General features: G+C 37.8%; 1 protein-coding gene across 2 annotated transcripts; it reads right to left on the reverse strand.

Annotated features, from left to right (window-relative positions):
* Positions 1–4,768: 4,768 nt before the first annotated feature.
* Positions 4,769–8,616, reverse strand: cbln2b (cerebellin 2b precursor). Of its 2 annotated transcripts, none has more exons than XM_072688623.1 (4): positions 8,244–8,616; positions 7,102–7,747; positions 6,071–6,190; positions 4,769–5,816 (listed from the first exon to the last, which is right to left on the reverse strand). In XM_072688623.1, the coding sequence occupies exons 2-4, from the start codon at positions 7,399–7,401 to the stop codon at positions 5,619–5,621; spliced, it is 618 nt and encodes a 205-aa protein (XP_072544724.1). In that variant the 5' UTR covers positions 7,402–7,747; positions 8,244–8,616; the 3' UTR covers positions 4,769–5,618. The 2 variants fall into 2 exon arrangements, with proteins under 2 accessions (XP_072544724.1, XP_072544719.1); XM_072688618.1 differs by having other exon boundaries at positions 7,102–7,750.
* Between the last annotated feature and the right edge of the window lie 5,190 nt (positions 8,617–13,806).

Genomic DNA, 13,806 nt, shown 5'->3' on the forward strand with positions numbered 1-13,806 from the left:
TCAAACATTTGCATTTGCACATCTGTGTCAGCAATGAGTACAACATAAAGTCACTAAATGCATTTATTAGAGGGGGTGTCCATAAATATTTGGACATAGTGTGTGTTTAGCTTTGTTAAATTATGTTCTTCTAATATCACAATGCTGCAGCTAAAAGGTTCTATTAAGAACCATCTACACATTTCAGCCAAAAGGGTTTCTGGTGCTAGATAGACCCATTGTTAAAAGTATCCTAAGCATTCTAAGCAGAACAGGTTTCTGTGTAGTATGGGAAAAGGGTTGAAGTTCCTTTTCTGTTGTTCTTTGTCTTTTCTTGACAGTAGAACACAAGATTTTCTACTAGTCTAAAGAACACTTTAGCCAGATTTTAGCATTCGAGTGGTTCTTTTTTTAGTTGCCATAGTTCTTCCTTATATCGAACCAACTGTCTTCACTAAAGAGTCTTTTTTTTAAATGTGCAAGATGGTTTCCATGTATATGAAAAGCTACTTAACTAGGTAAACAAGCATTTAATTACACACATTGTTCTTTGACTTGTCATGGCTATACATACAACCATTTGCTGTCACTATAAAACCCTTGGAACCCTTTTTTTTTTAAAGGGAAGTTTTCATTTATTATGAAGAACAACTTAATCAGCCAAATCATTCTTTGAGTCTAAATAGAACCATCTGCCATCGTTTAAGAACCCTTGAAGAACCAATTTTTCAAGGATGTTTGTGTGGGGGAAAAAAGACAAGTGCCCAAATTAGCCAACAATGGGAGCACACAAAAAGTCTTGACTTCGAGAAAATAAACTCCGCACAGAGAGACAACCGCAAGCCAAATGAATGCACAAAGTGTTTCTTGGGTGTTGCTACTTTTTCATAATTAAAAAAACACACACTATCCAGCCATCTGTGCACTCATAAAAGTGCCTTTAAGAACATGGATTTATCGCACCTCTGTGGGTTTTATGGGCCCGGCTTCTTTAATGGAGAGAATATAAGTCTATTTCAAACGCGCTACTGTTTACAACACAAACTGAGCCAAAGGAGCAGGAAAGTCTCTTAACACCGTCTGCCTCAAACAACTGTAATCTTCTCTCTCCTCTAATTCACTACCACAGAAACCTTTTAAACCCTAAGGGCTCAGAACTACTTTCCTAATAAAGAAATGGTTCTACACAGTACCAATAGCAAGGCTTGTAACAATAGCAGAACCCATTTTCCATGCTATATAGAAGGATTCATCTTAATGTTCTTTAATGTACCAATTGCACACTGAGAAAAATGACAGTGGAAACCTTGTTGGTTCGAAATACCACCAACTACAAAATGGTTCCCACCAATGCAAAGAACCATGTAAACATTTAAGCATCCAAACAGTTGAGTTATCATGGTTCTCTATAGAGACCCCTAAACAACCCTTTTAAGGTTCTCCATCTCCATATAGAATTCTTCTTCATACAGACCTGTTTAAACATTAATTGAGTTATCATGGTTCTATACTGATAACCCTTGACAAACTATGTTAAGGATATTTTAAGGATACTTAATCTCTCATTAGGGATTTTAAGGATCAAAGAAAAATACATTTACCCATTCTTTAAGTTGCCATGGTTCTACATAGGGAGCCCCTAAACAATATATTTTTTCAAAAGATTGAGAAGGACCATTTAAGAATTCTTTGAGTTACCCTGATTCTATACTGAGAATCATTGAAGAACCATTTTTATGATAACAGAACAGGTTGTCCATTATATTTAATCATTCTTTGAATTGCCATGGTTCTACATAACCCCCCCTGAACAACCCAACCCTTTTTTAAGAGTGTAGAATAGGTTCCCAATAATAATAAAAAACTATTTAAGCATTCAAATGACTGTTTTTTGCTTTGAGTGATACTGAAAAAAATGCTAACTGTCTATAAACTACCAAGAAAATTAAAATATCCATTTAAATGTCTAAATGGTTCTTTGGCCAGTAAATCCAAATAAAACCTCATATTATGGAAGCCCAATGGGTTCCACTATCATCAAAAAAGTAAAAGAGTATGGGCAAAGAACCAGTTATACAATGAGTTGTCATAGTTCTGTATAAAACTATTGGCTTTACTAAAGAACCCTTGAAGAACCCAGTTTGAGGTCACATAACATAGCATGTCATGTGTATTTTGGTAATAAAAGCTAGAAATGCCAGTGAAGTTTATTGGCCATTCACAATCTGTGCACTCTCTGAAGCAGACAAACACAAACCCGTTTGCACCATGCTTAATGCCAGGTGTGGGCTAGAGGGGTATAAAGACCTCCAACACTGAGCTGTGGAGCACTGGAACTGTGTTCTCTGGAATGAGTTGGGGTGTGTGGGATGAGGCGGGGTGGTGATCATCCAACATTCTGACTTCAGAAAAGCTAAAGTTGTTGTTAATGCAATCAAATCCTCACAGCAGTGCTTCACAATCTAGAAGAGAACAATTCCTTGATAGTAGAAACAGTTACTCCTAAAAGCAGGATAAACTCTTTAAAAAAATATTTAATACACTTGATTTTGGAAGAAACAATGAATGGGTAGGTGTTCCAATACCTGCATTGGAATCTGCACATTACAAGGAGTTTGCTTGTATATTGGTACTGTCATTAAACTAAATTAACATTCAAAGTAATTGTCTTATCCTAATCAGCGCACTGTATATACCTTAATGGGCCAATTAATGTTCATTAAATACATTACTTTTTGTGTACCTCCATGATTTTTCTTCAAATATTGTTCAAATATTATTTTATGACACAAGGATTGTGTCATAAAATAACAAGCTAATGAGTTAATGATAATCAGTCATCAACCATGAACTCCTGTTAATTAATGGTAACTCCTGTTAATTAATACCAACTAAGGTAAACTCCTCCGACTGCATATGCACATTTCAAGGTTTGGTTATGCTGATGATGTCATCAAATAACAAGTTAGGCCTAAGCAGTTATTGCTGGTCGTTGATGGAATCATTTCAAGTAAAATACTTTAACACGCTAATTAATGCGAACCTATGTGAATTCTGGTGGTAACGCTTCAAGCTGAAGATTATCTTGCAAATGAAATGTGCTGTTCTAAACACTCAAACACTATCAAGTCAGATCTGCAAATGAAAAGGGAAACTTTGTGTATCTAGACATGGAGGATAATTACAGATTCCCTTTTTAGCTAATAAATTGCCACTGTTAGTTTATTTCTCTGGCTTTTTACATGCCATCTATGTGTGCCCTCACTAAGACAAACACCTGGCATGTGTGACACACTATGCAAAATAAAACAGATGTATTCATTTATTTAATGTAATTTGTTTACTGTTTTTAGATTCTTTGTGAATAAAGAAGAGCATAGGAAAGACATTATGCCCCACATTGCCCTGCATAACACACTCCAGCACACATGCAATTACCCACTAGAGCACTCTGTGAGCGCTGCACTCCTTTAGAAATGCCAATGCTTAATGCATGAATTTAAAAATACATAATCGCTGCAACACCATGTGTGATGTGATTTTGGTGGGTCAGATAATGTCGTAATTAGGAATGGATACATTTTCCCACATTCACTCAGTCTTTTCTGATAGCAGATGTGCGACATATGTAAACACTTATTGAGGATGTGTCATCAAAACAGGGCATTTCAAACCAGATAAAATTGCTTCTCACTTCTTCATTTGAATTAAACCTAGGTTAGACTTGATTATCAGCAGAGTGGTGAAGATTCAACGATCGATTGCATTTTGTGTAGTTAAAATACAGTTCAGTCTAGATGTTGAGCCAAACATGTGTGTAAACATACACAGCTGCTTATTTATTTCAAAAACTGAATGTTCACATGTGTGTGTGTGTGTGTAGAAACAGTAAGGAATTTAAGGGATTAATTTTAATTCATTAATTAGTTTTCATGATAGAATATACATGTATGAGCAATACACAATATGACAAAATTCTCTCTCTCTCTCTCTCTCTCTATATATATATATATATATATATATATATATATATATTGCACGTCAATTTAAAATTTGAAGAATGAGATCATATAGACACCTTTCAAATTTTTTTTTGTGACTGCAGCCTTATCGCTATATGATGACAGATGTGCACTCAGATTCACTTTAGGCAGCTATAAATATGTTAAAGTTCATGTGGCTTGAATTCAGCACCACAGACAACGACACATGCTCAATAAAGGTAGAAGTTGTGTGTTTTTGTATTTCAGCGCCATGGATAGCACCCAGGACTGAGTCCAACCGGGAAGTATGCTGCCATTTCAGCACCATGGAGAGGGCCTTGTGTGGTACGCTACAGAAGGGACAATGTTAGCATGTTGTGTTTCCACACATTTATCTTTTGAACTAATTAATAACTTAATTCAATGCATTATAATGGGTATTTACCTACTGCTGTTATTATTATTGCTACTAAAGTGCTACTATTATTAACAGTAGTAGTACTGTTGCTGTTGTTCTTATTTTTCTTGTTGTTTCCAACTGTATGATTATTGTTCTCATTGTTCTTGTCATTGACATTGATGTTCTTGCTGTTATTATTATTCTAGTTGCTATTGTTTGTTGTAATTGTTGTTATTGTTGTTTACGTTGATATTTTTGTTTATCTTGCTGCTATTGTTGCCCTTGGTGATTTAGTTGTTTGTTATTATTGTTGTTTTTGTTGTCATTGTTTTCCATGTTGTCATTGTTGTTCATGTTGTTTTTAATTAATATATTATTTAAATAATAATAAAAAAAGACTGAATGGATACGCGTACAATACAATATTTTATTAGGCGGGACATCATATAGGGATTTTTCTTTTTTTTTCACAATGCACATTTGTGATCAATGTCACTGAACACTAAATCAGTCAAAGTTACGCAAATCCGGAATGTAGCAGCACACACCATGTGATTATGAATTTTAATAGATTAGATAGACGGTCAGTAAAAGTTTTTTTAAGATGCCTCCATTGGTAGATTATATATATATATATATATATGTATGTTTATGTATATGTATGTATGTATATATATATATATTATATGTTTTTCTCTCTTTAATAATCACCGTATAGTTGGTGGCCCACGGTTTGGCATTTTGTCCAAGTATGTTCAGCATCCAAACGAAACACCATAAAAACACCACAAAACTTGATCTTCCGTTCGTGCAAAAATGCTTCAGGCTGTAAAAGCACTTTCTCTTGACTCTGGATCGTCCTCAGCTCCACTTAAGGCTGTACACACACACACACACGACGTGAAGCATCGATTACACACGCGCAGTTCAGGATTCAAGTCTTAAACGGAACAGTGAGTGTAAAGCTGTCCAGATCAGAGTCAGCTGGAGAATGGTTCATTGGTCCCTACCCCTCCCAACGAATAAAATCCAGCAGCCCACAAGTGCCAGCGTCTTAGGTGTCATCCTCGAGTCTGCACTGGCCTTTGGATGCAGGAATAATATAGATAATAAAACTCCATATGTTCATATGTCCATATTTTTCTTTGCTCTTTTGTTTTCTCTTTTTTTTTCAGTAACGTTTGTTGGATTTACGCGCTGCCATGTTTGGATTTTCATCTTCTTTAAAACGCAGTTTGAGCTGGAGGCAAGAGCAGTTATAGAGGGAACACTAAAAATCCAGAAAACGTGGAATATTTCCATCCACCCATGAGGTTTCCTCTCTCCAGTTTCAAATAGACTCGGTCGTCTCGCTCCACCATCAGCAGCACTCCGTTACTCGCAGCTTCCCGCGTGACGTCCTGATCTCCGGCGAAGGCCGATATGACCGGATACTCATTCTGCATCAGGTTCACCTGAACAACGACACAGAGCTCGTCATCCTTTCATCATCCTTTCAGCACCAATTTAGCATTCATTCATCATCCATTTACCTGCACCACAAGGACTAGCCATAGGGGCCATGCGTAAAAACGCGCAAAATGCGTAAAAGCTCATTTGGAGACAAGAGACACTGGCCAACATTGGGAAAACGGGGAGGCGGGTGTGGGGGGTGTGTTTGGTAGGTTATAAAGAATGGTAAGGGTTGGAGGGGTGCCTTCCTGCTCACCTGTATGGTCTGTCTGTTGTACACCTTCACCACGTGAAAGCTGAAGCTGTAGATGCCTCTCCTGGGCGCCGTGAACACACTCGCCTTCAAATCGAAATGATTGCCAATGTTCACCAGCACCTGCAGCCAAAGAAACGGCGCGCGTCAGAAAACACGGGGCTCAAAAATGAGTAGCACTGTGGACTGAGCACAGCTGTGCAGAAGAAAAAAAAGCTCAACCCCGGCGGACCTGACTGGAATCAACTTTCACTTAGACTGTTGTTGTTGTTTGGCCGAATAATGCGTGTAACACTGGTGCTATTGTGCTACACCTGCCTCTCTTAAACGACCTTAACCAGGACTAAACGAGCCCACAATTCTGTAACGCACATGTAACAGAGAATGTACAGCATAAATGCAGCGATATGAGGTGCGTCCTCCTCACAAAGACATACCCCCACTAACATACCCCCCAAAAATCAGCATTACATATCCCAAGTTAAATAGCTTACACGAAATTCCCCATGCAAATGATTGTACTACATTCAACAGCGAAATAGTCCATAGAATATCCTCATGCGAAGTACTCCAATATCAGTGAAACCTAATTTTGCCTAATGCAAATACTGAAGTATCCCACGTACTGTGACATGCCACACAGAAATAACAGAATACCCAACACAATTAGAGCAATACCCTATAACAGAGGAAAACACCCAGTCAGCCCATAATAGTCCGTAATAATGCAACACAGACAGTGCAATACCTCATATAATACTGACGTGTCCCATGAATTAGTTAAATAGGTCATATAACAGCACGCATGACCCCCTAAAACAGCATAGGTGCATGAGTCACCTCACCCTGTAGTGAAATACAGCGCTGTCCAATGTGTCTGAAGCTTTAGCGCGCGCTCAAGCCTGTGTCGCTATGCGATCATACAGAATTTGGAAAAGTCAGTAAAGTTTCACTTCGCTTACATACACACACACACACACACACACACACACACACACACAGACGCTCGCACGCACACAGCCCTAACTCCTGACCTGGTCGAAGTAGATGGTCATGGAGGTGTTGCTCATCTCGGATGGCTCGTGGTTGGTCCCGCGCACGGCGGAGAAGGCCACCTTGGCGCTTCCAGAGCGCACGGAGATCCCGAGCGAGGAGGTGACCCCCCCGTCCGAGGAGGGGTTCGAGTCACACACCACGAGGCACTTCCCCTCCAGCACGATGGGCTCAGTGTCGTTCTGCGCGAGGCACAGCTGCCCGGCACCCACCAGCAGCAGGAGAAAGAGCGCGAGCATGGCGTGGAGGAGTCCGGGGCACGCGGACGCGGCTGGCACCATGATCGCAACACGCGCGCACACGGCGCACACGCACACACACGCGCGCACGCACGCACACACCCACACCAAGAGAGAGAGGGAGACGGTGTGTATGCGTGTGTCCCGCACGCGCGCAATCAGACTGGAGATCAGCCCCTTGGAGGTTTACTGTGTGGCTCTATCACCTGCTCCAATCTCTCTCTCTCTCTCCCTCTTTCTCTCTTCCTCTCTCTTTCTCTCTAACTAATGCTCTCTCGCTCTCTCCCTCCTCCTCATCCTCCTCCTCCTCCTTCTTCTCCTCCTCCTCCTCCTCCTCCTGTGCGCATCAGCTGATATCCACTCGATCTTCACAGCACTTGTTTCATGTCTTCTGGAAAAAAAAAAGAAAGAAAGAAAGAAATCTGTACAAACTCACTAATCAGCTTTGAACAAAGCCCAAGCCCAGAACATGGGGAAACTGGCAAGATAATCATGTGTAAACACAGAAAAAGACCAAATATAGGCACAATAATATGCTTATAAGACAAAAATATAGAAAAACAGACATGGTGACCATGCATAAGCCACATATAAAAAGGCCACAATATTGGAAACTGGATGTTCCCATGACATTCCCATTTTTAACATACATCAACATCCCATCAAAACTACATTTGCAAATTGTTGTCCATGTCTTCTTCCAGTATGCATGCTCACTTTTCCTCTAAACAAACTAAAACTAACATTTTCACCCATCCAAATATTATCACCCCTTCATCACCTATCACTTCATCACCATGCAGCTTGGAAAGCTTCTCTCCCTCTTTTTTTAAACATTTCTCAGTGCTGCGCTCCCTCCCACTGTGCCCTGGGTGAGTTTTTACCTGTTAAGTCCATCGCCCTGTAGCAGCAGTAGCAGCAGCAGGAGCAGCAGCCCGGAGGATGAGAGACAGAAAGACTGGCGAGGAGCAGTCACTCCTTCCCTTTTTTATAAGGGTGATTCCCTCCCCATCCGCATTCATTCAGCCTCAGTAGCAGTGGCTGCTCTAGAGCCCGAGCCCTTCAGAAGACCTGCTGAGCTTCAGACAGTGCTTTCGCAGCCTGAAAAAAGGACCTGGCACCTGATATATCTGAGAAGCTCTCTGAGAAGCTGACAGAGGGGAGATCCTGCAGTAATGCAAACGAACCAGAGCAAAAAAACAAAAAAACAAGAGCAAACAAACTGCTGTCTCACAGCTCCAGCCACATAAATGATGGGCGCCCAGGCCTGTAGCACCTGTTTTAATTTGCAGATGGAGGAGGAAGACAGAAGGTGCTATAGCTCCATCCAGTGGAAAACCTGAGTTAGTCCTGTTATACTGGAATTCCACTGGAACAAAAAGCACTGAACTAAATGTTCACATGGTTTAAACGTGTTTTATATGGTACACTTTTAAAAAAGGGAGTTCTATAGAACAAGTCAAATAACCCTCTAGATGCTTAAATGGTTCTTTGCCTAAATAAAGGGCCAAAATGGTTCTACATTGCACCAAAAAGAATAAAATTCAGTTTTGTCCTCTGTGTGTGAGGAAGGGGGTGGGTGGGTTGTTGTTTTACAGTGTAGAAATGTGTTGTTCCATGTAAAGCACATTCTGGCCTTTCCAATGAAACCTCACTTGTTGGGGTGTGACATTCTGGCTTTTCAAAATGATTGTCATCTCAGAAATCTCATCTCAGTAAGCGTTAATAAAACCTGTATTTTAGATTTTTCCAGAGCCAATATTTGATATGTTGGACATTTTTGCTCTTTTTTAAAGCAGTTGTCATGGATCTGCACAAATGTTCACCACCCAACAGCATAATTTACTTCATTGACACCGGGAGCTTACTAAAGCCGACTTTTTCAACTCAGGGTATCACAAATATCAGGATAAGGATATATATATATATATATAAAAGGATTGTGAAAGGAGAGTCAAACGTTTACAGTCACTAGACACCTTTGCCTTCCATTCTGCAGGGATCCTGTTTTTCATAAATGCTCCTGTTGCTGTCAAACCTTTCATGTGTAGGGCATCAAGTCATTTGACTGAAGTGACTGTCAAAGACCTGGTGGGCTCATTTTGGAGAAAAACTCAGTAATTCAAAGCAATGCTTATTCTCCCATTTCCAACCTTGCATCTCTTAAATGTGTTTTTGCAAACTTCAAAGTCCAACACCAAGCCATTTGAATTGGCAAGAACAAAGACTTTTACACTTGTTGGGCTTGGATTCCCTGGAACAAACAGACGTACAGGACAACGGCCAGTAAAGAGGATCATTATTTTATCTGTAGGCACCTGCCTTGTTTAGTTCCCTTTTAAATGAGTTACTATGACTGTCTTAGTTGTTGCTGATATGGTATTAGGGTTTTGGTCTGATGTAGAATGGAAAAGGAGAAATATGAGGACATAGTTATTATGCAGTGTTGTGTTATCAACCGTGCAGGACATTCCATTACAAAATGACTGACATTTTTGACTGAGGTTTTTGGGGTCTCAGGATTAAAAACTATGGTAAAATAGCTACAGTTACTACAAGGGAGCAATAAGTCTGACTGTGGTTTTACTGGGTCCATATCATTTGCTTTGAGATGCATACAATTGCTACCTAAAACTGTTAGCTGTAGTTGAGCAACTACATACTTACTGTCCAGTTATATCTCCTTAAATCTAATTGTCCTCAATATGGCTTTTAGCTTTTAATGTAATTATATTTTTGTTTTTTATTTTATTCACTGTTTTGTGAATGCATGTTGCCTACCACTAGAACAGGTCCAAATGATCTTAAAATAACACTGTTACTTTAACTTACATTGGAAGTAAAGAGTACATGTTTTTATTTTTCTTGTTAAGTAATTTTAACTGCTGTATACTAGAAAATGGTTTCTCTTTTTAACAAATTTGTAATAAAGCCAATGGTTTTCAATTTTTTAATAAAGCCAATGGTTCATTTAGAATTATATGAATGCACAAATAGTCCTCTATCTGGTTTAATGGGTCTTCACAAACAGGAAATAATGTCTGTAGATGGTTCTATATAGAACCAATAGTATAATTAAGTCCATTGTTTAGTACTACATACAACCCTTAGAGGGTAGATATATATATATATATATATATATATATATATATATATATATATATATATATATATATATATATATATATATACACAGTACTATGCAAGGATGTTTACAAGAGTGTTTTACCTGTAAAACTCTATATAACATTATAATAAACTCTAATAAACATAAAGTCAGGGATCAGTGAGAGTGTTTACTGTAAAACTCTATATAACATTAGAATAAACCCTAATAAACATAAAGTCAGTGGTCAGTGTGAGTGTTTACTGTAAAACTCTATATAACATTAGAATAAACCCTAATAAACATAAAGTCAGTGGTCAGTGAGTGTGTTTACTGTAAAACTCTATATGACATTAGAATAAACTCTAATAAACATAAAGTCAGTGGTCAGTGAGTGTGTTTACTGTAAAACTCTATATAACATTAGAATAAACTCTAATAAACATAAAGTCAGTGGTCAGTGAGTGTGTTTACTGTAAAACTCTATATAACATTAGACTAAACCCTAATAAACATAAAGTCAGTGGTCAGACTGTACTGTTGGTCAGTAATGTTATTGATATTTTAGCATGAAGAACAGTTAAAGGATTACAGGTTATTTTATCTGTTTTGTGAACTCTGTATGTATTGATTCAGTTCCACCTGCAGCTCACCTGCTTTACTTTAATGAAGCACTGATTAGATAAACTAAGCACTGAACAGGAACTGGAAATACTGGTTGGAAATGAGTGCCAGAGAGAGTTAACAAACTTTCACACAGAGAAAGTGGACTGTTCGTTTATGTATTTGTATTTATTCTGCTGTGATGGAAATGATGGACACATTAGCATCAAGTACATTTGCAGCACTTTTTTTTTTAGTGTGGATGTGTTTTTGAAGATGTTCTGCTTGCCCTGTGGACACTTGTGACCCATCAAACCCTGACTAATTAGCAGAGTTGACAAATAAGTCATAAAGCTGCTTGTTCAGCTCTCGACCTCGCTGTGTCAACAAATGACATTCATTTAAAATAAAATAATAATAAATTAATAAATTAAAATGCATGAGCAAAGTTTGGTAGAGAGTAAGCAGAGTGTGTGATGTTGGTTTTGACACTTCTTCTGAGAGTGTGTTAAAACTGTTGAACCCTCACTTAGCCCCCTTAATTAACTGTCAGTCTCAACTCTGCGAAGTTGCTAATTGGCGATATTGCATAAAGTGGCCGCACCGATATGGATGAGTTGTTCTAAAAGTAGGGGGACTTCTTTAGATTTCTTCCTCTATCTTTGCATTGTGTGTATATCTTTACATATTCATATTTGAAATACCCACGAGCACTACATCTAACACGGCCACATTCACATTTTATATTCAGTAATACTTTTTAATGTGGCCATGTTTAATCTTTTTTCCCCTTGTCTAAATGCCTAATGACTTTTTTTCATGTCTTTGATGTTCATCAGTAACCATTACATAAAACAAAGTTAGAGCAAGTCTGGCCATCTATTACGGGCAGTGGTACCTCAGTGGTTAGAGTGCTGGACTATTAATCAGGGTTGTGTGTTTGATACTTAGGCCCACTAAGCTGTCACTGTTGGTACTTTTTGCTTATTATTATTTTATTAACTATTATTTTAGTGTCCACTATTCATTATTTAATATCCACTATGACTTACCCTGTATCTACAGTGCATTATTCACTATCCACTATGAATTACTCAGTATATGAATCATGGGTTACTTAACATCTGCAATGAATTGATTAGTATCTACTATGAATTATTCAAATACTCAATATCTACTATGAAGAATTCAGTATCTATATAACTTAACTGTTGCATATTATTCAGTATCTACTATAAATTATTCAAGTTATGGTCAGGGTTAGGAGTTAGGGTAGCTTCAAGAATAAAGTTAAAGTTCAGGTTAGGATTAATTCAAGGGAAAATGTTAAGGTTTAGGTTAAGGTTAAGGTTAAGGTTTAGGTTAAGGTTAAGGTTAAGGTTAGGAATAGGGCTAGGATTTAGGGTTACACATAACAAGAAAGTTATTTAAATTCAACTTAGAGTTGCATTTATTAGAAATTCCATTAAAATGTTAGATGAATGCCATCCAAGTAAAGTGATTCTTGATTTTTTTTATAAACTATTACAGATTATTTAATATTTTTAATATATTTTTATAGGAATTGTTTATTCAACTATTCACTATACTATTCACTATATTGTTCTTGAACTATTTTAATAATTCCAATATCTACTTTAAATTATTTATTAATTGGTATAAAATATTCAGTGTCTACTATAAATCATACATTAACTACTGTATTATAAATGATTCAATAACTATTATAAATCAATGTGTAAGTTCCGTAGTTATGGTAGTTATTTCAGGGACACATTTCTAAAGCATAGTTGCTGTTGATTGTTGTTTGTTATGTTTAATATTCCATATCCTAAATGTATGTATAAGTTTGGTTCCTGTAGAGGATGTGTTCACTTAGAAATTGAAACCAAAAAGACCTGTCCATTGCTCCAAAATTGACTGTTAGGAAGGTTTACTTCTCTGGTAAAGTTGCTATTTTGGAGATATGAGGCTTTTGTGTGACCGCAATGAGATATACTATGAACAGTCAAAACCTATTCTTTAGAAAAACAATATAGTAACTGTCTATAATTCTTTTATTAGTGCAGCAGCTGTTTCCTCACACACAAAATAAACACTGCTTTGAATTGTCTCAATTCAGTTGTGCACCTCAGTTTTACATTAATAAAATATATTACATCAACATAATTCTTTTGTTTACTTTTACGCATAATTGTGTTGATGTTGTGTAATCCATATATGTGAGACCGATGTTCACATTTGAATAACGTAAATTCAGAGCATTTCTTTTCAGAGCGCCAAATCAAATCTGTATCAAAATCATTTCAACTCCTGTCGCAGTTTCATGCGTTATTAATGTTATCAGCTATAATGCAGAAAGATTATGCACTTCATATTTAAAAACAGCACAGGCGTCATGTCTCTGATTAAACATCAATCTTGTGCCGTCTTGGCTCATTCTATTAACAGGTAAATCCTCACTTTCTCAGACAGACAGGCGCTAACGCTAACACTGGAGCCAAATCCACCGCATTTGACAGATATCGTGTGGTTGGTAGGGAGTGACAGGCCATGCAGAAACTGACATTAAAGTGTCCAAGAGCGGTGGCTGACCCACAGCTCGCAGAAGGACAAGTGGATGAACATCAAATGTCAAGTTAAGGGGTCACGGGGGTCCAAACTTGGAGACCCTCACAGCTCCTTAGCCAAGCGAAACTAAAAAACACAACCAAAAACATGCCTGCTCTATGTAACCT

Source organism: Salminus brasiliensis, chromosome 1 (assembly GCF_030463535.1).
Source record: "Salminus brasiliensis chromosome 1, fSalBra1.hap2, whole genome shotgun sequence".
Taxonomy (NCBI): Eukaryota; Metazoa; Chordata; class Actinopteri; order Characiformes; family Bryconidae; genus Salminus; species Salminus brasiliensis.